This window comes from Rhea pennata, chromosome 9, assembly GCF_028389875.1.
Source record: "Rhea pennata isolate bPtePen1 chromosome 9, bPtePen1.pri, whole genome shotgun sequence".
NCBI lineage: Eukaryota > Metazoa > Chordata > Aves > Rheiformes > Rheidae > Rhea > Rhea pennata.
In genome coordinates this window covers 19,837,162-19,864,080 of record NC_084671.1, presented here as the reverse complement: position 1 = coordinate 19,864,080, position 26,919 = coordinate 19,837,162, and the positions used below count along the sequence as shown (strand labels likewise).

At 43.2% G+C, this 26,919-nt stretch overlaps 1 protein-coding gene across 6 annotated transcripts in view; it reads right to left on the bottom strand.

Annotated features, from left to right (window-relative positions):
* The window catches only part of DOCK10 (dedicator of cytokinesis 10), a 130,326-nt gene extending 116,812 nt beyond the window's left edge, over window positions 1–13,514 (bottom strand). For all 6 annotated transcript variants that reach the window (XM_062582210.1, XM_062582211.1, XM_062582214.1 and 3 more), the window contains exon 1: window positions 13,350–13,514. In XM_062582210.1, coding sequence (XP_062438194.1) covers window positions 13,350–13,514 — 165 coding nt within the window. The remainder of the gene's footprint in view (window positions 1–13,349) is intronic.
* Between the last annotated feature and the right edge of the window lie 13,405 nt (window positions 13,515–26,919).

Sequence of the window (26,919 nt, the reverse complement as noted above, 5' to 3'; positions counted from 1 at the left end):
ACAACCATTACCATTTTGTTTTCATCTACTTGGACTACAGTCAGCTCTTGATAACAAAACATATAAAGTGATGAAGGGCCATAAAAGGCCATTAAATAATCTAATCATCTAAATTTACTATCCCTAGACATTCTGTTGCTGCTGGGTTTTTTGGCTTCCACTGCATGCTTTTCTGATTGTAATTCTAATATGTGCTATTGATGTCTATGCTAAGTTGTAGAAAGGATTTTTTTTCATTTATTACCAAGAAAAGCTCAGCTTAGACACAACATCTGGTTTACAAAGAGAATCCACATTTTTCTCTAATTTTCCAGCTGGAATGACTGAAGCAAAAGGAGGTCAGGCAACTCACTCACTCAATGCCAAAAAGAGTATTTGCAGCGCCATAATACTGAGATTAAATACCCAAATAAATAAATACCCAAATAAATAAATACCCAAATAAATAAATACCCAAATAAATAAATACCCAAATAAATAAATACCCCGGGAACCTTTTCATTGCCTTTTTTTTAACTGCTAAAATACACTTCCTCTGTATGAATGCAAGCTGAGTGTACGACCATTATTGTATTTGATATCATATACCTGTAGCACAGTATCAGTGTTACAAATTCCTTTAATCTCTCTTCTAGTGCCCACGAATATCTTAAGCAATTAAGAAAGCAACTGCATACAGTAATTCATCATTTAGATCCTATAACGAAAAGTTAAATAATGGGATTCTGGATGACAGAGCCTAGGAATTCAAAACCAGATGGGAAAGAATATCATCTTATTTATCAAAGAAAGAATGAAGTATAAAATCCTGCTAATCAGATTTACATTAATCTAGTTTGGTATGTAGAAAAGAAAAAAATGACCTGCATCCTTTTGACCTTCCTTTTCTCTTACCTGATCTCTTGGGATACAGGAAGAAAAAAATCAACAGTTTAATGCATAGCGCCAAGACCTGATACCATATTTCACACTCTGACATAACTTCCTGTGTATCAAAAGAGTTGTTCCACATTTCCATTCTAATTTCCCTTTGCTCATAAAATAAGACTAGAAAAGCTAGGACCATCTCATTCTGCTGTTAAGAGTCCAAACACAGCTCATTAGTGCATTGTTCTTAATACATTTGTAATCACCTAGATTAGCAAATGCCTCTTAAGATTTAGCTAGGGAACTGAAGATTTGTCTGGGAAAAAAACTGATAACTAACAACTGCTAATCCTAATTGATACTTGCAACAACTGTGCAGTCTTCAGTATTACCAAAATAAGAAGATAAAAGTTTGGGAAAGAAGCAGAATGGGCAGTGGTGAGGATCCCAGAACGGGTATTTTGTGGGAGTCTGTGTAAAGTAATCAAACCTAATTATAGCCCCAATCTTGACAAAAAGAAATTTAGCATAACACACTCATTCTCTCCATTATCCCAGCCTCGCAGCAAGCAACATCCAGCCAGCTGCTAAGGGTCCTCCTGTGCAAGGGAGCTACGATGCGTCAGCTGACTCTCAGCATTAAGACCCATGCACATGGACAGTAAACTGCAACAAATGCAAAGTAATTCATGTTAGTGGAGACAATGAATTTCACATACTTGCAAATGTAAAAAGGAAGATAAAAACTACAATATTACTGTTTCAATTGTGAACAAACCTGAACATTCACCAAGATACTACAGGCTGAATTCCGGTTTATATAGGAATGGTCATACTGGGTAAGAGGAAAGTTTATTGAATCCAGGTGTTTGCACCTGCAAGAATTTATAGGTGCCTAAGGAAACAAGTGCACAAGACATCAAGCAAGCACAGTATTTCTCCTGAATACGCTTCCAAACACAAGCAAGCACTAGGCCAAAGATGATACTTTATTTAATAGCTCTCAGATTTTTCTTTCATGAATTCTCCTAGTCATTCTTTAAACCTCTGCAGATATTACAGATGGGGCAGGGGTGGCGGGAGGGAAATGCCAAGGAAATCCACAATTTACTCATTCTGTGAAGTAAAGTTTCTTTTTCAAACCTGCCACCCACTACTTTCATTTGATGGTCCCTTCCTCTCTTGACAGAGGCAAGTGCAAGCAAAGTTGCACCTCTAAGCGCTCCTGATTTTTCCAACTTCCATTGCACCTCCTCATAGCAGTTTCTCCAGGCTAAAGGCTCAATCTTTGTCTATATACTCAGAGTAACTTCCACACTTTGTTGATCCTTCTCATTCTTCTCTGTAATTTTGCCAATTCCAGTATGTTTGTTTTGAATTGTGCATGGCATTAAAGCCCTCTCAAGAGGCTGCTACGGAAATCTGCTAGAAGAAAAGATCAAAAAGCAAAATTCACTTCTGACTTCTGAATGAGCTAAAAACAGGCACAGAACTGTGCTGTTCTTAACGGGGTATAGCTGCCATGCAAACCCAGGCCCTCGGAGGCAGAGCACCAAATCAGCAGTTCCGCTTCCTCACTTTCTCAAGCTGATTTTCTCTAACGGGGTGAAAGCAAGCCGGTATTCCTTCTCCCATTTCTCCCCACCCTCATCCCTTACTCCTTGTATGCAACATGCAAAGATAAGCTCTTGTACATTCAGTTATGAGCCTTACTATCAGAGACCTGAACACTGACAACCTAAGCCCATCCCAAGTTAGTTGAATTTTATAAAAATTCACTTTCTTCTTATAAAAATGGCTAGAACATCCTGATCCTTATTTCCGTTCAGCATCACTTGAGCTAGATACAAAAGAATTGGTCAGAAGATCAGAAGCTAAGAGGTTAACTTCTGATTTTCTACAGATACACCCTACAGCCAGGCATGAGCAACTGCCAGAAAAAGATGTGGATGGGAAGTAAAGCAGAGTTTGCTGCAATTCTTCCCCACTCAGTTCCTTGTTCTGCTTGAAAGACTGCAGACATGGTCTGACTCTGGGAGCAAATCCTTTGTGAAAATATTTCCAAGAAATCCAGTTGCCTTTTGAAAGTACTTTACAAAAAGAAGTGCTCAATCACCAATTTTGGATGCTTTCTACAGCTCATGTAACTAAAAATTGCTTTGATTTTGTTTTAAAAAGGAAAGTTGGCAAGTACTCGGTATGTGCAAAAGCTTTTGGCAGCTTAAAAATATTGTGTAAAGAGAGTTCTCTGTGTAAGGTGGTACAAACTTATGTCAACTCATCTCAAACATTTCATTTGGACAGATCCTTTTTGGTAAACTCTTCAAGAACTGTCTTTTATAAAACAAAAATATTTCAGAATTACTTTTTAATAAACAATATTAAGAGTTTCATTCAGATTCAGAAAGGCAAGGTTAAAACATACTGCTACATTACCAAACTCATAAGATCTGCTTTATCTTTTCTATAAAAATTTGAATTAAGCATAAGCTATTAACAGTTTCTATTATTTCCAAAGAGTTCTTCAGTTCAAACTGTACTCATGGATTTTCTTTACACTTCCATACAATCTGGGACACTGTTCTGTGCTTGCACAACTATTTGAGGAATGAGCACTCTACCTGTCAAGGCTGCTTTGCTGGGGGTTTCTAAACAAAAGTATTTTTGCTCGCTGTTACAGATGCACAAACACTGTGGTCACAACTCCTTCCCTAACTGACACCTTTGGTACACAGTGAGCAGAAACAAAATTGCAAGATAGAAGAGGCTAATTGTGATCAAGAACCACCAGATGCAGTGTGAACAACAAAACATAACTGTGACCAACATCTGAAAAGGTATTAATGAAAAGTCTGCACACAATTCCCATCAGGAGGCATTTTCTACTACTTTTACCGGATTTGAGGCATAGGTTGTTCTCCCTGTAATTGCCACGCACCTGCTGCTCTCGTACCCTTCAAGATCATGTTACAGAGCACACGTCTAACACGCATGAGCAGAGGCACCGAGCAACAGGCTTGACCTCTCATGTTATAGGCCAGTTCAACAGATAGCCTTCAAGTCTTGCTGTTGGGTTTTCTGTTAAACAAACCAGCTATTCCTGCCCATACACAACATTTCACATAACTCCACCTCCTAATGGACCACACCCCTTGGCGCAGGGGGTAAAAGCGCCCGAGAGCACGGCAGGAGCCAGCCCCAGAGCACAAGCTCGGGTGCCCACCGGTGGGTGGATGGACTGAGTGAGTGGCAGGGGCTCCTGGCTGGCTGCTTTCTCTGGGAAGCTCGAGGCAGATGAGAAGAGGCCCCTTAAGCATGTTTGGGACTGGTGTAAAGACAGAAATAGCTAAGGCACTGAAAGGAAAAACATGAAGATGGGATCTGTGACCACCACTCTTATTCTTTACTCTCAAGCCTCAATTCCGGGCTCAGTTCCTCCCAAAAAAGTGTCCTCCTCTGCAATCCCACTAAGATCAGACCTGCTATAGAGAAAGCTGTACCACATGTTCACACATAATTTACTAGTGGAAGAGACATCTCAAAAGGAGAGCGGAGCATCTGGTTCCAGGAATTTACATTTCAGTAATTAATCACTTAACTGTAACATTTATCCTCTGAAAGACCTAATTTTAGCAGTTAAGTCACAACCTGTTGTTAACATCAGGGTAACACCATACTGTTACTGAAATGCCAAAGTTATGCCTGACTGATGATATTACGCTCAACTCTGAACATACTAGTTTCATAGCTAACCACTGGCTGATCCAGCAAGGCCACACACATTTTCTACTCTCCTTAACTTCAGGATTTCTCTCTCTCATTTTTTTCCTTTTTTTTTCCCCCTCTCTTAAAAGAGGCATGCAAGCAGCATAAAATTCTATTCCTGATCTGTTTTACTGCATTAAGTCAAACATTTCTTGTGCTGAATTTACATGAGTATTAACAGAGAACTGAATCTGGCTGTCTCATCTTCAAGCAAGTATCAATATTAATGAAAAGAAAATGAGCACAGAAGTTGACAGATGAGAAGTGAGGAAAAGCAAACACTAAGGGCATGAAGTGTTTGGTTCAGTTACTTCCATAAACTGTATTCAGAGAGATCCCTGAGGCACAAAAAAGTCTGACAAAAACATTACAATAGCTATTTTTCACTGAAAAATCATGCACACAAAATCTATTATGTTTTAAGCTAACCACAAATTGGCAATAATTATTAACAGACTGCAATTTTAAGAGTATCATATTGCACACAAATTGTTTCTGTTTAGACAGAACATCACATTTTGTCCTACAGGCACAAAGTTAACAGAGAAAGAACATTTTTCCACTTTTAAATAATGTGTATTTTTATACATGTGTACAAAATGTTCACTTGTTATAATTTATTTATATTTATTTATAATTTACTTATATAGACTGCTGAGTCTAAGCTAAGAGTCCCAGCAGAGCTGAAGTAAGTGACGCCCCGGGCCAGCGAAGGAATCAGTGCATCGAGTTTCTCTCTGCTTGGAGATGCGTGTACGTACATGCCACTACCGCATCTCAGCGTAGGAGATTATGGTCCACACTCCGAGCTACCTTAGGCAGACCTCCCCCTGGGAATAGTGCCTCAAGATGATGGCAGAGCCTTGTCACCCCAAACCCCCAAGGTACCGAACAGCAACATGCTCTTTGATGCTTAATGATAATCCTTTCTCCACCACGGTATTCCTCCCGCCAGTCACTAACTGGGGCTGGAAGACTTCATTACTCAAGGAAGCGACCCAAAGGCTAAAGGAGCAGGAAGCAGCTCTGGCATTTCCCAGACGCAGCCTTCCTTAGCAGCACGTGCTGTGATGACACTGCGCCTGTTCCGGCGCTCCTGGAACAGCTGGACTGCAACCACCAGAGCTCGGTTACCCGAGGACTCTGGCAGAGAGTTCACTTGTCAGCTTCTACATTTTGCATAGTCACCAAAACAAAGCTGCCAGTTAGCACTAGCTGACAGGCTCAAATAAGCTGCTTAACCTCCAAGACGAATCCTTGGTTCTGCCCTTACTAGCCAATGCTGCACGAGAACCATTCGCCCGTGCTGGTGCTGTCGCTCTGCAGCTACAGGCAGCACGGCAGCCTGGAACAAGCTTTGATTCCGCCTGTGCTGACAGCAGTTAGACAGCCATGAAACGATAATGTCTTTCAGCATGAGTTTGTGCCATAGAGGAAATGCAATCTAGAAGTCGGACTCTCTTGAGAGTTTTTAGAAATCAGGTGGCAACTCTCCGGGGATCCAAGGCAAGAGATATGGTCACCAACGCTAGCCGCACCAAGTTTTGCGGTGACTACAGCACCTGCGCTTCGTTTTACACCGTGGACATGCTCACGGCACCTACTTCTCTGTTCCCCCTTTGGCCCCAGCCCCGAGCCCGCAGGCAGCGAGGCGGGCTCCCCATTTGGGAAGCGAGGGCCCAGGAGCCGTTACCAGGGCAGGGGAGCCCAAGTCGCTCCCGTGGTGCCACGCCACATGACCCACCGTGCTGGCCCAAAGCTGCTGGGAAGGCTGTGGAGCAACGGCGGCTTCTCTGCGTCGTTACAATCACGTCACTCTGGAGCGGAGTGGAGCAAAACAGAGAGGCAAAGGCTGTTTAGATTACAGTTGCAAGCAGAGAAGCTGCACAAAACCCGGTGTTGTTGCACTCCATTCAGATTTCCAGTCCACGTCCGATGGAGAGGGTTGCCAGGGGGCCAACATCAGAGCTGGATTGTCCCCCTTTGAGAAGAGGGGACGAGGGGACAGAGGAGGCGGCATTAACACAGGGAGGGAGGACTAATACCCACTGTAAAACAAAAATAAAACTCTTGATAAGAGCAAGGAGGAGGGAAAAAAACAGTATCGGTGAGAGTACCGCAGTGTGCCAACGCAGAGCAGTGGTGACCAGCCTTTAAATAGCAAATCTTACAAAAGCGTAACAGCAGCGTGCCAATTCCTTTTGAGATGAGAAGAAACTGTATTTTCCACTTGGCTTCTCCATTTTTCGTCGCTGAACTCTTCCTTCCTCACCCACTGTCTTTGCTGCAACAGCTCCTCTCCCCCAGCAGCTTCCATTTTGGCAGCACTGTTGGCTGGCTGGGTGAGCGGCTCTCTTGGAGGGACCAGTCCCCTTTCCAGCACCCCTTCTCACCCTGTTACCTCTTATGGGGCATCACCATTTCCAAGCCAAATCAATACCTCTGCGCTCGCAGCCAAAGCCTGGTGACAGGTCCCAACCGCAGCCACTGGCACTAACCCTGAACAGCTCTACTCCATGGTCAGCAGGGGCAACGGAGCAAAACCAGCTCTGGAGATGGCTCTGGGTGCCAAGACCAGTGAAGGGTTAAGGTCAGTGGGAGCAAGGGCTTAGGACTGGCATCAAAGCAGTTTTCCGAAGTACAGCTTTACTTTACCACTCCTTTGGAAGGGCAGAGCTGAGGAGCTGACCTGCACCAGCCCTGTTTCCAAGTGCCTTGGGCACCCTCTTGCCCAGGCATCCCTACGGGGCTCCCCTAAACTGTGGCCATGCTGCTGCTAAACAGGGTGATGCTTCTGCAACAGAGCCTGGGCAATGTGGGAGATGCTGCTCCTGCACCCAGGTCTGGCTGCACCTGCGCTCCCAGCCCATGTAAGCACAGGTTAATGCAGCCCCTCGAGCCCCTTGGGCAGCACCACACTTTTGCACGCTCGGACCTTACCAGTTCTGTGCAATTCTTTGATGCAGATGGCCAAAGCCAGAAATTTTTTTGTTTTGTGTCTCTCCTTTCCCTCTTGGCTTTAATCAAGTTATTTTAGCTTTCATTGCTCCATTTTTTCCTCTCCCAAGAAGCTCTTTGAACATGCATCCTAGGAAGAATTATTGTGAAGTACAGAAAACCATGTTAGTCTTCATGAAGTGCTGCCAATGGCTGCTACTCCCAAAAACTTTTCCCTGTTCCTTTAATTTATACCCTACTTCTCCAGGTTTGCAATGCCTACAAATAAATAGTTTGCTCCTTTCAAAAAACAATGCTCTTCTCTAAGAGGATGTTTTCATCCCCTTTTACTGTTTTGAGTTCACACTCACTACAACTTCACATAAGAATTCAATTGACAGATTCATCATTATTTCATTCCACATTTCACACATGCTCTACATGTTGCTGCACTAGTAATACAAAACCTTGTTGCTCAGATTAGAAATCTGAGCAGTACTAGGGTCACATGGAGAAGATGATGCAAACAATAACAAGAGTCATATCTGCTGCCAAAACCAGTAAAAAGCAAACACAAACGTATTTCAGGATAGCAGGACAACGCCGCTCTGAAGTGGCGAGGTGGACTCTGTCCCTCCTGCACCACTGTGCTGATTAAAGCTCGGAGACCCAAAGAACTGCAGTGGAGCACATCCACCAAAGGGACGAGGCTGACAAGCGTTATGAAACTATCAGCAGCCCTGCTGAATTTCAAGCACGAGAACGAACCCTGGAGAACCACTGTGAGAATTGCTTTCTGAAGCAACTGTTTGCTTCTTCTTGTCTCTTTGCACTCTAACGTTATCCATCTATTCAAATACAGGCCTATTTCTATTCCTACTGAAGTCAAGAGCTAAAGCAGAAGTTAGTTGAGGTCCTAAGTGTGAAGCATAAAGTCAAACATGTTCGTTGCTGTTTTCAAATACACTTGAGATTGAAAGTTATGACTTGAGTGAAGAGAATATTTTGCATACTTCTTTTGATATTTACAGCCCTTAGTAACTTGGCTTTCCAAAGATGTTCCTTTCCTTCTCCAAGAGGGACTAATGGAAGGTGTTTCTCTTCAGAGTTAAATCTAATACTAACCTCCAAAAGCCACTGTTAGTCCTCCCTAAATGACCAGATATGTATATTCATTTTTATAAGTCATGAGTGTGAGACCTTGAAATGATTTTCAGAATTGCTACCTGTTAATGATGCTTAGGATGTATATTGTGCAGATTTTTATTAGGTAAGTGTATACAGATGAGGAAATGAGTGCACTGAAAATTACTCAATCTAGGAACATAAAACTAAAATACATGGGGCAACAAAGCTTAAGGAACACAATTCCAGATGCAAGTTTCAGCACTAGAGATGAGACACTTGCCAGGGAAGATTCTCGAGCCATACTTCTATCACTTCTTCTGCGTTTAGAAAGCTAAAATTCTATTATTCTCTGGCCTATATGCCAGAGAATTTGTCCTGTATCTGTGCAACAGGAGAGGTTATTCCATTTCTTTTGTAACTGAAAAGCATACAAAAAAAAAAAAAAACTCTTTGCAAATTGTCTCTTTTCAGAGATGAAAAATGCAACAGAGTAGGACTGTCATATTGCTGTGTTGAAGTTAGACAGTAGCATTTCAGTTGAAGTCACCGCATTTTGTTTGAAATTTAAAACATTTTGGCATGTGTTGTGTAGCAGGATACAAAGGGAAAAGAAGAATTGTATCCTCAACAAATATCATGCTTTGCTCTCATCTTCCACACAAATCTCTGCTGCAAGAGCTCATCATTGAGCACGTGAAGAGACACAGAATGACCTGCTAGATAAAGCTCAACTTCTTTTCAAGCCACATGTTCCAAATGCAAAGCGCCATCCCAAGTGTTAGCATTCCCACTCCAAACACCAAACTACCTAACCTCAAGTACCAGCTGCCTTTCCTTAGGCATCACCGTCTCCTTTTTCTTGCAGAAAAAGCAGGTAGACATTTGCATTCACTCTACATTGTTTTTTAAATCTGACCTCCCCATATCATAGACTTATTCTGAGAACTAGCTCTTAAAGACACAACTTTATAGGTACAGAAAAGACTAAAATGGTCTAGGAAATGCAGAGCCACTGAATTTGACGATGATTCAACTTGTACACCTGGTTAGTGGATACACAAGGATACTCATTTTGCTTGACTCTAGCAACTCCTAGGATTCTGTCCAAACCTAACAGAAAGATGACCCAAATACTTTGACAAATGCTTAACAGTTTGGTCTTTTTTATATCTCTTCCCCATCCTATGGAACTAATCAAGATCTAAAAGCAATTATTGGTCTGTCTTGCCCAAGGATAAGCAGCAGAATTTTATGCTTCATGATGGTGATTATTAGGTGGTCAGTAAGCAACAGTTGCCAGCTCTATGCTCAGGTTTTCTCCCTGTATTTCCCTGTGGTGTTCCTGCACCATCTCTGCCTTGGAGTGCCACCATCTGGAGCCAGGACCCTGTGGCACACCATTAGCTGTGTGCACACTGCAAAGAAACACTGCTTCTGTTGTCACCGCCAGGCAAAAACAACAGGTAACTACCAGGATTGAAGATCACCACACTCAGTAACAAAAGATTGCCTTGGTTCAGGTGGCATGAGAAAGGCAACTAGAGCTGTACAGAGGGATGACACTTCCCCCCTCATCACCACCTCCTCCTTCAAATCAGATTTTTCATGTTAAAAGAGCAAATTGACTTCTAACACCTTCCTCAATTTTTGATATCAGTGAACATGACTGGCAAAGGCATAACTCCTGGAAAAACTCCAAGGATGTTCCTCTCTCAGGATTGAGAGAGAAAAGGGGGCTAAAACTATAGAACTACATATCAGTGATACCTGACTAGAAGTACTGCAAGGCCAGCTGCTCTCCCCTGTCGTAGGATTGCTTTCCACATCATGGCAACATCAGTATTTTAGTTTTGAGTCATTAGGCAAGAAGACTTGAGACAACACAGCAGCACCTGAGGACTTACAAGAGCCATTCAGAAAGAAGATATCATTTGCTTTCTACAGTCGATACCAAATATTGACGCTCTCACTCAGGAGTACTTACCCAGTACCCCATGGGCTACAGAGAGATGGACCATCTCACCTAAAAGCATCAAGAGACAAAAAGCTAGATCTGACAGCAGTCCCCACAGTAGCACAGTCCTTGGCCACCTTACACCTACCAGTGGTAAGCATATTTCATATATACTGCATTTTAAGACTTTTTCTGCCTTTCTTCTTTGGGCACCTCAAACACCCACAACCATCAGGCTCAAAAACTTAGTAGTCTAGTTGGAATCAGTTTAACTCCTGAAAGCTGTGCAGTGTGAATAATGATACTTTGAAAGAAACACTCTTTTGCTCATCTATGTAACTGTCTCCACTATCCAATAGACAGAGGAGAAAATATATATTTTAGGATCATAATACATTTTTTTAATTAAAGTTCAGCAGTCTCTTGTCTTATGCTGCTCTTTCAAGCAAAATACGGAAGTCTACTGAAAACAGTACCATCTATTTCTGCCCCCACCCAAATGCTCTGTAGCCCTGCTTTGTTTTGAACTTTCCAGTGTTCTGCATCATTACTAAGCCTAACTGCAAAGCTTGATAGCAATGTGTTTTAGGTAGTTATACTCAACTGCTTCTAGTCTGCTTATAAATGAAAAAGTGCAGTAATGATGCACATCTAGAAGAGCAGAAAAACAAAAACGAGGAGAAAGTTGTTTTTCTGAGTCTTCTATTGTATGGCAGCTTGCTAGCTACTTCCTCTGAAGCGTGTCCCTGTATCTAAAGCAACCTGAAGTGATGTGGCAAATTGTTCCTCCTCCTCTTCTCCAAGGGAAGCAGTAGGGAGAAGATGGTCCCACCAAACTCCTGGAAGAGCACATTCTTTTGACAGGATAAACACCATGGCTTTAACTCTTACCTTCAAGAACACACAGGGCCCCTGCTTCTTAGTACCACTACTACAATGGGTAGACTGATTTGCAGCCAGGAGGAAATCCTCGAGAGCCCAGCCCCATGAGGGAGCAGACTGCCATCTCAGGGGTGCTCGTCCCCTGGGGCATCCCCGGCTCTCCAGATCTGTGGACAGCTCTCCCCGTCCCTCCCAGGCCGCAGCAGCTCTGCAGCTGCTCTGAGATCCCTCACACAGACTTTACTGCGCAAAGAACCACAGCTCAAGCTGCTGGTAATATTTGGGTGTAGGGCGTTGGTACATCATTATAGTGTAAGGACTCTACTTTTCTTCCAAGGAGCATAGCAAGTTTCACAGATGATCCATACTCTGACTTGCTGCAGTTCCTTGCAGACCCTCCTCATCTCATGATGCTCAGAAGTGTACCAGCAGCAGGAAGACAATTATTTGTTTGAATGCCTTGGAGATGGTTTATTTAACCACCATATGAAGGGGGAAAAAAGGTTAGTTTTATGGATACTAGAATTAAAAGCAAAAGAGCCTTAATCACCAGCTTCACAATGATGAAATTTGTCTCCTTCCTTCCTGTGATGAGCAGCCATGACCCATGTGCTGGATGAGACCCTTGGCTGAGCATGAAAAGCACAGCTAGGATAGGATCCTAGCTACCATAGTTGCCATGACTGCAACATACACCTCTGTGGGCAGTAATGCACTGTTCAAACCACTGCCAGATCTCATGACAGCTATTGAGTTGCCTAATGTTACCAACTCCTGCTTACATCCAAGTCACTGCGCTGTGCATTACAGTGAGGTGTTGGGAATGCACTTAGGACGTAATTTAACATAACTTTAAAGGAAAGAGCTCTTTCTACCACTCAAATCACACGTGCAATTTCTTTGAGGTAAACCAGCAGAAATACTGTTGGCAATATTTTGATAATATTTTATGAAGATCAACACAGTACCAGATCATTGCCATCTATGAAGTAAAAACGTTACAATGCCATCACACCAACCCAAATCACTTTAAGGGTCTGAAATCCTAGCTACACATATATTTGGCAAGTAAGAGCAGTAATGAAGTGTCTTCTTCATCCTGAAGCAGTGATTTATAAGGAACAGCCTTGTCACTCATGCCTAATAAACCTATCATGCTCATTTTATTTCAACCACAGGAAAAAAAAAAAGTTTCATTCAGAAGACAACAACACTCAGACTGAGTCTTCTGAGATTCCTCTCATTCATGAGGGGAGGAAACTCATGAAACTGGAAACTGGTGACCCAGCAAACATTGTAGTGCTGCAAACAGTTTGTTGCAAAGATATATGGGAAAATTATTTGCATACAACTTGATACAAATTCCATCCGCATCCTGCCAGAAAGGAAAGGGCTTTTTTTTTAAAAAAAAAAAAAAAAATTGCTTGGTTGTTTTTTTTCCTCCAAGATGAACAGACTTAGTAAACAATTTCTAAGCTGTCTGTTATTCCAAATTCCCAGTCAGAAATAAAACATAACTGCATTATCCATTCTAATGCTTGCCCCACATCTTACAAATAGCAAGAAAACCCATGAGCAAATTAAATAACAAAACATTTACTTTACACAGCCTGTGTGTAGCTCACAGCTTCAGATTAAAGTAATATTTCAGCTGTTTGACAACAAAGACAGCAAATCTACCAGGAGACTAATCTATGGTTGTAAATAGTCTATCAAACACTCTTTTTCACTGACTACATCACTACGGAAGATAAGTCATACAACATCTGTAATAATCATTCTGTCAACCCTCTCAGCTGATTAAAGGATACTGTACCATAATGATGAGAGTTCTGGGTCTGCTCATTTCATCGTCGCTATCCAGCGGCAGAATTTCATGTGACAACTCCTCTCGCCGTCGCCGCCTGCAAATATGCGGACAGTTCCTCTGTACCACAGAACGAAAGGCTTGAAGCAGAACAATGCTGGCAGCACAGCCCATATCTGCATCCTGAAGCCTACAAAATAACTTCTATGTTTATGCTATGTTTGAAAAACAGTGGCTCCTTGTCCCTGAAAACAGCCTACAGTGCAGCTGCAGCCAGCTCACTCTCCAATCGCTTCCTCGACTCCTGATCATCTGATCACAACCAAATAGCTGGGATGCAGATAGAGGAAAGATTTGATCCACTGAAATGCACTCGCGCAGTATTAAGATCCCCCCCCCCCCCCCCCCGGTCTGCCTCTGAATTCACATGAGAAAATGTGCTCTCTGTCTGGTACAATAAGCCTCCTCCTCTGATCCCGGTTTCATGGAAGCAAAAGCATTAACATTCCCGGCTCCAGAGAACCAGCTGTTCATTAAACACACACACAGGCAGCAGCAACAACTGGCAGGGCAGGATCAGCTTAAATGCCTTTTTAAAAAAGTCATACGCAGCAAAATAATAGCAAACATCTGGAAAGTTATAAGCTGTCACTATCAGCATTGCTGTTTTTAAAATATTTTGCTTAGGGTGCTTTGCCACAGCAAAAGCTGGTTAAGCTCTCTGGGGGATTTGGGCTGCAACCTTTTCACTTCTTGCAGTTTTATGAAACACAGCAATCTCATCTGAGTTGTAAATTTAACAAGCTAGGGAAAAAAAAAAAAAGCTAGACTGCTTCATCCAGCTCATGTTAAAATAGTTGTGGTTCAATGAGAAACAGCAGTGTTCAGCCCTGAAACGCCTTTCAATAGCACAGTTGTTGTGTGTTCCCACACACGCATTTCTTCTGCAGAGTAATGCATTTTTACATCTATACAGGAGGCATGCGACAAGACGGGTCTCTGCTAACAGGGTCTCACACTGAAACAAAACATTGATGACCTTCTACGAACAGCAACAGCAAAGCGTTTAGTGTTTCATCAACCAGGATCCAGGCAGAGAAACGAAGCTGCAGGCGGTTGTGGCAACAACTGTGTGTCCTGGCTCCTGCCCCACCAGCCCTTCAAAAAGCAGTTAGAGGTGCTTCAAAAAATCACATGATTAACCTGGAACCACAGCAAGGGCTAATGCTATATGGCCTTGGATAATAGCACTTGAGAGGAAGTTCACACTAAAAATATCTACAGAAAATGGATCTCTCTTACACATCAGGAAAACTAAGAATTTCCAAGAGGGTTTCCAGAGAAGCTGCTCTTAAACTAATACGTGTAACTTTATTATACATGCATTGAAAAAACATATTTACCCTATACATAACGCTCTGCTTCCTAACGAAGGCTGTAAGTTTTGTCATCCATTCCCACCAGGGCGTAAGCAACCCTCTAATGCCCGTTAATGTGGTCTTTGCAAATAATACTCCTTCTTACATTACGAATCAGCAATCGCACTGAAAACATGCCATGGAAATGTTTTGCTCTGGGTTTGATTAGAGTTTAATTGCCTAGCGATCTGGCAAGAGGCAGCATCGTTTTAATTAAACCATTTGCCAGAAGAGCTCAGCATGCCCTTTAAAAGCCATACACTCCTTGCCAGTAATTTCTCGCCTTTGTTCCTTTGGAGTAAACCGCCTTGAGCGTGTAAGGAAGACGGCACAAGCTCGCCCGCAGCCGCGCGGGTGCCCGTGCGCGGCGCTTCCCCGGGGCCAGCGCGCCCGGCTGCACGCGCCGCCTGCCCGCACCCCGCGCGCCTGCTTTGACTTCTCTAACGCGATTACAGGAGCGCCGGGGCGCAGCGGTGCAATTTCTGCAGCGAGCGGGCAGCCGTGCCTGCTGCCGCTCTCGCCGGCGGCCCCGCGCCTGCTCCGGGAGCGCGGCCGGCACCTCGGCCGCACGCAGCGCGGCGCCCGCTCGGCGCCCGGGAGACCTCGGCTCCCGCGCTCGCTCCCGCGGCGGCCCGGCCGCCTCCACGCCTGTCTCCTGCGCCACCGCCTCCGCCCGCTTGGGAGGACCGGCGGGGAATTTTTAAATGAAATTTGGTTTCCGTAACACAGCCCAGCGCCGACACACGGATGCACGCACATGTGGGTGCATGCGGACGCGGAGCGACACTCTGGAGCCTGGTTCAACACCCTGCTCTCGGAAAAAAGACTCCCATTTACTTCAGCGGTCTTTGGATCAAAGGGGTCCAAGCAACTTCATTACAGTTATCTGCAGATTAAGATATTAGATGCAAGTAGGCATGACAATTTTGGCATTTTATCCTTCGCTCTTATGAAAGGAGAACGAAACTCAGTCCCAAATCAAGTAACCTAATGAGCCAAATTGAGCTAAAACTAGCCCCCCAGGCCATGCTCAAAATTCAAGAAAAACACAAAATTCATTAAAAACAGAGCTGATACACCACGAAAAGAACCTCTCTGTAGAGCTGAAGAACTTTGTTCTAAGCAAATCTCACAGAAGCACAACTTACAATTGGAAAGAGAGCCTTGTAGCCCATTAAAAATACCTGGATATACAGTATCAAACCAATTTTCTTCTCATCCCAATATCAAAACAATTTTATTTTTAAAAATGTAGGGGTCTCATTAGCATACATTTTGCTCATGCATCAGCTATTAAGAGGGTTAGCATGAGTATTTTACAAGAGGCAGCTCTGAAGCAGATCACTGAATCAGATCCCAATTAAAAAAAAGCACAGGGGAGGGGCCTGCGGGACAGCTGCGTTAGCCCCGCTGGTCTCCGTGGTCCATGGCACCTCCATGGGCCAGGTCGGTGCAGCAGCAAATCTACGCAGCACAACGGCAGAAACGGGCCACATGTCTGTGAAGTCAGATATAAGAGAGTAGAGTTAAAAAAGGCATCCGGATTTCTAAGCTAGCAGCTATAGCAGCTAACCATCCTCCTCCATCAGCTTCCACCTGAAAGGCTGCAGCTCTGCGAGCAGGCAGCCGAGGCCTGAAGAGGTGAACTCCCTTCGCAGCAAAGGAAAAGCTTCTCCTCTGGCAAGCACCGACTCATTTCTCTCCTGTAATATTCATGCACTTCTGCAATATTCATGCACTTCTGCTTCTCCAGGCCCAAAGACTTAAGATGCTACCAAACACTCTCTAAAATTCATACATCATAGGTCTTTAACACATCACATTAATAGTTTAATTAATGAAATAAAGCTTGTGGGAAGGAATCTTTTTTCTCTTCGTGTCATTTGAATGTGTGTCATCTGAATGAACAGGATACAAACCATCTGTACACTGCTTTACTTAGGTTTTGGATAAACGTTCAGAGTTCATCCTTTTCTATTGTACAAATATCGTGCAGTTCTGCTGAGTCCTCTTTGACACGCTTTGATATCTTTTTCTTCTCCTTCATTTGCTCTTTGTGCAAGTATTACAGTATCACCTAAGGCCAGGGCATCCATACTGTAGCAGCTCAGCCAAATTCACCGCTTGGTGCTGTAACAACTCCACTCCAACTAAGAATGACTATCGAGTTCAGTAGGTGCCTCAGAAGAAGCAGAGTTACAGCTTTTGGTTCATCTGTAGTGCCTAAGCCCCACGACAAAATGGGGAGATAACGGAGAGGTAATAAAGTTGAAACACTATGAATGAAAATAGCAAAGAGCTGAGGTTTACAGCACAGAGAAACGTACAGAGGTAAAGTGAGACCAAAAAAGTCCTTGCTTATGAAACAATTTACAACTCAGATGCACACACAGGATGTGGGTTTGTAAATCAGTCTTTGGGGGAGGCAGGAGGGAAATGGCATTTGGCATATGCAGGTATATATACAGCCCGCAACCGAGGCTCAGCCTCCTCTCTGCAGGAGGCAGTTACCTGCTGGGACATCTAAGGGCACTTTCCCGAGTGGCCTACCTGAGAATTTCAGTGCATACCAACTTCTACAACAGAGAGGAAAACAAAAAAAAGGAAAGAAAGAAAAAAGGAGGTATTGTCACGCAGGCTGTTTCACCAGCAAGCATGGTTTATACAGTGTTTTGCCATGAGAATCAGAAGCAAAGTTTTATATTTCAAGAAGTACTTACTGTATTTAGTAACTCTCCCACAAGCAGAGGAAACAGAGGCTAACAGAAAACACCCAAGATCTGTACTTTATGTATAAGCCTAATATTTAAGTATTCACATTCAAGAAAAATAAAAAAAATGCCTTGATTTCCTTTCCATAATATTCACAGGTATTTTCCAGCTTAAAAGGAAAGAAAAAAAAAAATCAATGCATGTTTTTGCATGGAACGTCTCCTAAAGCGCCTCATGCTCACGCCGCCGTTCTGAATCAGCGAAGGACAGTGCAGCACCCAGCCGAGCAAGGCTGGCACGCAAGGGGGCAAGGGCTTCCACAAAGCTCCTTCACCCAGAGCAGCTTGGGGGCAGGCCAGAGCTGATTCACAGCGATCATCCGCCCAAAATTCAAAGTGATTACATAAATCGACAGAAAAAAGTCCTTTTACAGATATCCCTCATTAGAGAAAGGGCAGAAATTTGCCAGGTGAGCTGTCTACCCTCAACAGCACAGCCAGCAATATTTTGAGACTCTTCTAGCCAAGGCAATACACTGGTACAGTTCAGCTTGGAGCATTTTGGGGCACTTCTACCATTTCACAGCACGATTGTACTTTTGGGAAGAGTAGTGTCAGCCTTGCATTTTTCCAACTTTATCTTACATGTGTTACTTACGCAAGGAACTATTCCACGTACATCACCCTGGTACACACGCCAAGCAGCTCCTCACACCACACAAGCCACATGGCCAGTGGCTATCACCCGCAGCCCCACATATAGACCCACAGTTACAGTAAGATGCCTGTAAAGCTCTGATCTATACACATAACTGGCAAGCACCTGAAGCAAGTTACAAAAGCAAAATTGCAGTCTCTATCCTGATGCAGATGAAGATCACTCAAATTCTGGTGAACCACTTTGTCTTCTCTCAGCACCTTCTAGTTTAACACCCACACCACCCTTCTAACACAACCAGAGCTGACTTGCTGCGTTCTTAGCAAAGGGAATTTCCATCAGAGACATCACAGGTCCTCGTCTCCAAAGTTTGTTTTCCTACAGGCTTGGAAGCATTCCCAAGGAAAAACAGAGGGAAAAATTTACGCAAGTTTGAGTCTCTCTTCACGCTCAGTTACTTGAAAATAAATAGCAGACTCCTAACCAAGTTCTGAACAATCAGCATCAAGACTGAGGTCAGAGAGACAAAATACTCTAAAATGCAGTCTTTATGGGGCCCGCTTGACAGAAGACACTAGTCATTCACATGTTACTGTACGTTTTATGCCTGAGGAAGGAATGGCATAAATGTAAATCTTTCAGTGAGCTTTTTTTTAAATGAATATATAAAACAAAGAAGCTGGACAGGGTGGATACCATGTTGTGGTGGAATTTCACACTGCCACAAGGGCAGCATTTCCAACATCTTTTCCTTCCTCTCCCTCTGCTACCAGGTCACTAGTGAAGGCCAGTGTGACTGCAAGAGTCTTTGGGAAATGCCCTGTACTCTTTTCCGACAGAATTACGCCCCAAAGCTTTCACAGCCAGCCCAGGGGACAACCACTGCAATCACATAATCTGAGAAAAAGCAGTGAAGTGCAGTCACACATTTATTTATGCAGACACACATTTATTTCAAGGAAAGCTTATAGTCACAGTTGCTGAAAGCCACCAATAGCATCGGTACCTTCCACTGCCAGCATACCTTTCAACTGAGGAATTACAGTCTTTACAAACATTCATCCACTGTGTTTCAAAATACTGCTTCAAAATAGCTAAATAGTAGAAAAACTGGATTCTCAAGCATGGCAAAGCAAGCCCAGGGGACTTGCCAAAGGTGATGCAGAGGCAGAAGTATGCCAGCTTTGCACTTCTCCAGCTTCCACAGGCTATTCCTTAGCAAACTGGAAAAGCAGGCATTTACTTCATTAATTGGTCAATATAGCTTCCGAAGGGTGTATTAACTTTTCTTCCTTAAAATTATGGTCCTCTGTTGCAACTACCCTTGGCTGACACAAACAATTCTTAACTCACTCTACCAAGCTGGTGGTGCAAACCTCTCACATAGCAGAATACAATTAAAAGTACTGAGAGGCTGAAATCATTCACCCAGCCCATTTCTTACCGTCTCACCCCGCAGCACTAAGCACGGCTGGCATTATTTGGGAGGACGCCTTCCAGGTGCTGCCATGAGACCCCTAGGATGGCACCTGGCTGCAGAGCAAACAGGACTGCAGAAAGTAAGCGTCTGGCACCCTCTAGGGAGTAGCACACGCAAGGCGAATTTATCACCACTTCGCTCTCCTGGCTGCGGATCACAAGCAACATAGGTTAAACAAATAACTGTGTTTATAAAACTTTCTCTTCACATCTAAAAAAAATGTGACTGCACTACTTTTAATAAAAATATTTACCTTTAAGTGGTTTCTAGCAGGCTAATGACAGAAGCGGGCTACAGCCCAGAGCTCCTGAGCTCCAACCTGTACAGGGGGCTCTTAGATTACACATATTTTATGTTTTGTATAAAAACAGTAATTTATATGCACTTATATGCAGAGTAATCGCTGCCCGCTTACTCCTGAAAACGAAGAGGCGCGCGTCCGAGGGCTGCCTGGGCAGCACGCTGCCGTCCGCGACGGCGAGAGCCTCGGCACGCTCCCCGGGAGCCCCCGCGCCGGGCCCTGGTGCCCGCGGGGCCGCAGCAGCCCCGGGGGCCCGCCGCCGCGCGGGCGCTCGGCTCCCGCCGCTGCGGCCTCTCCTGCTAAAAACGGAGGCCGTCGAGCGTGGGCGGCGGGGGCGTCTCAGAAACGGGCAGCACGTGGCTGCAGGCGCTAACGCCGCTTCTCCGTAGCGGTTTTCTTACCTTGTCGTATTGGTGCTTGGTGAAAAGGACTATATAGAATTATGAAGAATTATATAGAATGCAGAGTACTCTCAATTTCTGCCGTTTTATACGTTGCCGAAACTACCCCCCAACATAGAGGTTTTCCACTGGCTGATCCCACAGCGGTTTATTAGTGAGCTCGACGCATCGCAACAATTTGGCGGATAAAAACGGAGACAACAGGATAAAAAAAGACTGAGAAAGAAGCTTCCAGCCAGCTAATGACAAAAACCGGGCTACAACCCAGACCTCCAACCTACAAAGGGGGCTCTCAATATACGTGCATTTTACATTTGGTAAATAGCTTCTATGCAGAATTATTGTCACATTCTTATTTTCAACTGGTTTGAAGCACCCTGCTGATTCTCCAGTCATTTCTCGCTTTGAAAGGTAGTTTTCTATAATTAGTCTCAGTGAGATCAACAGGATTATTCTCAGGTTTTATTCCTAGATTAAGTAAAATGTACTCCAGAGAAAGCGACTAAAACTTCTTTAGTCCCATGCACTTTAGTGGTTTCTGGATCTAACACTAAATATTCAAAAGAGTAGGTAAGAGCATTGTTGTGGTTTCCTTAAGCATATACCAGGAAAAATAAGCATTTAACCTATAAAAATAAAACAGAAAAATTAAGAATTTTATTATCCCACAAAACTAGAGTATTATTTGGAGCTACAAAAATTTATCCTTTCTGTGGCACAATGTTAAGTGAAAACACGTATTAAGATAAACTTTGGAAAAAGCATTTACCAGAAGTTACAATTAAGGCCAAACTTACACTTATGAAATGAACATTGCTCAAACAAGCCATAGTAGAAAAATAGACACAACCCTGATGGTTCCTGGAAAAAAAATGGTAGCTCTAAGACTGTACAGGAAATCACTGTACAGAAATAGAGTCAGGAAATCTTTACCTCTTTTCAGAGAGGTTCATATTTAAATGAGATGCAACCCCACAACCAGTATGAACAGCAGCTAGTCTTGCTTCCTAGAAGACTTTTATTTCATTAATCCAATAGAATAGAAAAGGAAAAAAAACAGCTAGAAAAAAAAAAAACAGGAAAATGAAGAAAAATTAGGATAGATAAATATAGTCTGAAAACTCTCACTGACTTCAACAGGCTTGAAAAAGGCCCACAAAAACCGGTATTCCTGAAAACTCTATTGGTTTTCAGGGAGTGCAACCTAATTTCTATTTCAGTATTTCATGTAACAGCCACAGCTTGTCTCAATCTGAAGTTTGTATTTCTGCTCAAACATAGGCCAGGAACACAAAGGAAGAATACAGAGATGAGAATTAGTTTTAAAAAGAAGCTACCCAAATCTGGAGTAAAGAAGCAGAGTTTTAACACTGTGATATCTTGTCAGGAAAAAAAAAAAAAATTCCAATTTCAGTCCAAGTCAATGACATCTTTACACCCATGATCCAGCTAAGAAAGCATAACAAACCTGTTCCATATTTGAAACATATTCAGTCTCAAATTATTTGAAAATAACTCTTTTTCAGCTCACATGAGAGCTTGCAATGGAAGGCATCCCTTGCTTTGCTCCTAGGTACTCATACACTCCTTTACTTTCCAAACAATTTATTCAAGTAGTGAAAGTGTACATGACTCAAAATTTGAGGTGGAGATTTAAATGAGAGAGATTTTTTTTTTCTTTTTACATTTCTCATATCATTTAAAGAAGGAAAAAAAAAGTTTAACATCAAAAAAGAGTGGACTCAGATACAGAGTCAACAGGGCAGGCTTTATACACAAATCCAAACTGCTTGCACAAGATAGGGTACAAACGCAAGCCAACTAGATAAACCACAGAAGCAGGGCTCTATGAAATACAAAAGAGCACATAGTAAAAATATTTAGGGAACTGGAGCGAGGCAGTCAACAGCAGCATGGGTGGCATGCCTTGAGCAATGGCCATAAACAAGATGGAGGAGATACATGACTTTGCTCTACTCTGTCCCACCTCTCACTGAGATGCTGAAGTCCACATACACCGAGTTTCATCAACTCCACTGACCTACAGTCTCATTCTCCAAGAGGGATTGCAATAGCTCTTTTGCTCTAGCACACCACTGGTGGCCCCTGTTAAGACAGCTGACTTTGATGGCATCTCCATCTAGGTCACAGCTTTCCAGGACAGTCTCTCATTCCTTAGCATCTCAATCTTTATCACATCCACTCAGGAGCAAAGCATATCTTTCATTTGTCTGCATTAGAAAGGCTGCATTTTCTGTGTGTGTTTTTATCAGGAAATCAGGCCAGAGGTGTTGCACTAGTTCATTTGCTGCCTCCCAGTTTCAGTACACATCCTTCTTCTCTTTCCCTCTCTTGGAAGCCAGAGTAGCAGCCAGCACCTTCTGCCTCCTCACAGTCAGATTCCACACATGAAAGAAAGGCAGCAACCAGCACCGATTCCCACCAGCTTCTGCACAGGCCATTCAGAGGAAGCTTTTGGTTTTTCAAGCCAAGAAACAACTCCTTCTCATACTCTCTTGGACTGCCCCAGGGAGCCAGGAGTTAAGCTCTCTAAAGCATTCAAGGTTGAATTAATACTTTTTTTAATTCAAAACATTGGAGATGAGGATTTCTACCACAAGCTAGGAGTTCATTGGCTGCAAATGACAGGAGAGGACAGAGCACTGCATGCCACGGCCAATGACAGAACTGCAATGAACTACCAGACTGACACAGATATGAGCAGAGTTCAACATAGTCCTACATGTAATGCAAGATATCTCTAGCAAAGGAAGTATTAATACCATCATGTTTAAAATTAGTGACAAGAGTACCCTTGGTGAGGCTTCATCTAGAATACACACGCAGTTCTGGTCACCTTGCAGTAGGAAACAATTGCAGAAAACACCAGCTAACATGATCAGGGAATGATGTGCTGAAGAGTACCCAGCAGTGTCCAATTCTCAGGTATCCCATAAAAATAGACATGGAAATACTGGATCGAGTCCACTGAAGTGTCATCAAAATGGACAGGGGCTGGAAAGCATGACATGAGGAAAGGCTGAGAGAAAAAATAAGTTTGTCCACCCTTAAGAAAAGGCTATCAGGAAATCTTAACTGTTATCTTCAACTGATGCAAGGATATAGAGAAGATAGGCTGAGACTATCCCTGGGGATGCAAAGGGAGATGAGATGCAATGTAAGGAAGTCGAGACAAGGGAAATTCCAATTAGATACAATGAACATTTTTTTCACTACAAGAGTAAGCAGTAGAACAGACCACCACAAACTGTGGTATTTCCATCCTTGGAGATACTCAACACTTGAAAAGGTCTGAACAATCTGATTTAGTTGGACAGTGGGGAGCTGGACTGGACAATCTCCAGAAGTTCCTTCCAATTTAAATTATTCTGCGACTCTGAAGGAGCACAGTTTATCCAGCCTAGCTAAACAGATCCTGAGTTTGTCCCCTGTAAGGCAGAGCAGGAAACACAGCAGAAGCAGAAGAGCTACCTAATCCAAAGGCTAACAAGAACAAGTGGCTACAAACTGATCATTTAGACCACATGATTTCAATTTGCACAAGGCTGTGTTTCTAACCTAACATAGGAAGGAGCAGAAGAGGCTCCCAACCAGGCTTCTTTCAACTCCAAAGTCAGCTGTCTAATCCCTGCTTATTATTTCAAGGCAATTTCACTTTGAGGCAGGCTCCATATGCAAGGAGTTCAGCCAGCAGCAAGAAACCAAAAGGAACAGTCTCACTCAATTTCCGAGCATAAGCTTCTACAGCTGGAAAATGGAAAATGAGGCATAAAATGTGATAAGGGAGACGAGAAATTTTACCTCATATTTCCACATACAGGGGCCAACAAAATTGTACTGGGTGCTGATGTCCCATCATCTCACTCCCCCCAGCTGAGCAGCAGCAGATGTGTCCCTTATCTGACAAAGATCCCACAAGAAGAATATGTATTACCTCCATTATCAGCATAATAATGTGTCTTCTGATCCTTTTTTCTTAGCAGTGCCAAGAATCTCATGGTACTTTTTCCCAGAGTAAAGAGGTTCAGAATCAGGACTTTGGAATTTTGGCAGGCTTTAGCGGAAGGATCTTGAAAAAAAAATTAAATTTAAATGCTGCTTAAAAAACCTAAACCTAGTGGGTTAAGCTGTTGTTATCTGGGTCCAGGGGGAGCAGACTAAGCAGCTTTTGCTCTTATCACGATGCCATATACGTCCCAGCAATTATGTATCTAAGACAAAAGAGCATGGAGGAAATCCTGAACTTCTACACAAAAATCCACACACATAGGATCCTCCTAATGTAAGGATTAGCTTCCATAAGACAATTCCCTTTACAGAATTGTCTTATGGCAATTAGCATTATGCAAGTAGCTTATGCTAGCTGCTATGGCACAACCAAAGTCCTCCCCTCGATTTTGGTAGGGTCTGAGCGGCCCTGCTGCATTGCTCAGCCGCTCTAGAGCCTCGGGGATGCTCCTGTTCCCACTCCTCTCACACCAGCCAGAGCCCAGGCTGCACAAGGGAGCAGCCAGACTGCATCTAGCAACAGCGCACAGACTGCGAGGTGGCTCAGGTCACCCGTCCTCAGCCGGACCCTGCGCCCCTCTGCCAGGGGCTGCACCAGGAGCAGCTCCCACACCGCTCCACGGCCAAATCTCACGTCCCACCTAAGCGAGCACCCATAAGCCGCAGTTCTGCCCTTACCACTACGTAAAGTGAAAACTGCCTGAAAATGCAAAACATAACGAAAATCTCCATCCTGCCCCGTTTAGGAACGATCTTGCTTCGCTTTGTTCCCAGCGCCAGGGAGCCGAGGAGCAGCTCTCCGGGAACCCAGCGAGCTACACCATAGCATTCGTGGCCCTGGGCAGCTTTTCCATTTAACATGTGTTTTTAATTTCATGTCTCCTGCCAGGGTTTCACTCTTTTATTTGAACCCCAGAAGAGACTAAAACTGTACTTAAATCAAAACTAATGAACCTACACTGCTGGTATCAATTAACATTCACAGGGCTCTTCATTCAACTAAATAAAAAATTAGCAAAAAAACCCAACTATATGTTGTTTGGCCTATATTTGCTAAGCTGTAGCACCGTCTCTAAAACCATATGTCTTTAAAGATTTTTGCCTGAAATACCAACTAGAAGAATAATATTTTGATTAGTAACATGTGTGTTTTGAAAGATTAATACCAAACTCAAAAGGAGATTAAAATACAAGTAGAAACTGTGAGCTAAACACACATATGTGGAAAGAGTTTTCATTTTCACCAAAATGAATATCTGGTTGCAAGTCAGTTGTTTTTATTACTGAAGTCTGAATCATGTCTGCTGTTGGTATTGCTTATTAACTGATATTTACAAAAAAAACAAAACAAAAAAAAAGCCCAACAAAACCCATACATGTCCTTGCAGAAACATTTCAGAAAAGTTCCTGAAAAGATTTGACCCAGCATGCGACAGAAACTATGTCATCCTTTATTTTATTATGACACACCTCAAATATACTTCTAAAGGATCATAATTTTAGGTAGAACCTAAGCACTGACCCCTTCCCTTCTCTATTTAGTTTTCCAGAACTTCTCCACCCAAGTAGGAAATAAAGAACAAAGTAGCCAGATAGTATTTTTCAAGCAATCTTAATTATTTACACTTGCAAATTTACTGATGTATTTTAAGGAAACAATCTGTTCTCTGAACTGTGCTGAACATGCAACTGCATTTTTAAAGAGATGATTAACTTCCTGGACCACCCCCTTGCTCTTCTACAAAGAGTTCAGCATTCGCTGGGCTTCTGTCCCTCAGTAACTCCAGCTCAAACAAGGAAAGCACAGATATATGAGTAAATAATTTTCTTGGTAAAAACAGAGTTGCAGCCAGCACAAGAGCTCTCACCATGCTGTCATTTATGATTTTGTTAAGAAGTCGAGCAAGTTAGGAAGAGTTTAACAACAACAAGAGGGAACATGCACCGAAATCTCTTAGGTTTCAAGTCAGGCTCAGTTGCAATGCTGTACTCTTAATATCAGTGCTTTGCTCTTGATGTAGTAATGCTACATTGAGTACAGCAGCATGCAGAAGCCTTTCACATGGGACACTGAGGCACGCCACGTCCCCCACCCAGAACAGCCAGTCTCCTAGATCTCACCACTTGTGAAGCAGCACCTCCTAGCATTCAAATCTTGCCCATCAGCATCCTTAACCAATTTGAGGGAAAGCCCCCAGAAGCGCGAATGCCAGCCACAAAAGACTGCTACACACTGACAGAAGGTGTTACCCTAAGCGAAGGCATCCTGCAGAGCCACTGCTCACACAAGCACGGGCTACTGCAAGCCACCAGGACCACACATGGTGAAAGAAAAGGGTTACAAAAAGCACTTTTTGTAGTTTTGGCTCCATCCTGCCATTGCTTCCACGTTGGTCTGTAGACAGCACTTGCCCAGGCTTTCAGGAGACAAGAGTATAAATCCAACTGAAGGAAATAATTGAGAAGATGGATCCATCATCCTCCTCCACATGTAGATTCATCTGGTGAGCTGGGAAGCACATTCTCCAATGGCACTACCATCCTTATTGGATTTACGACTGCTGAGACACCCAACATCTTC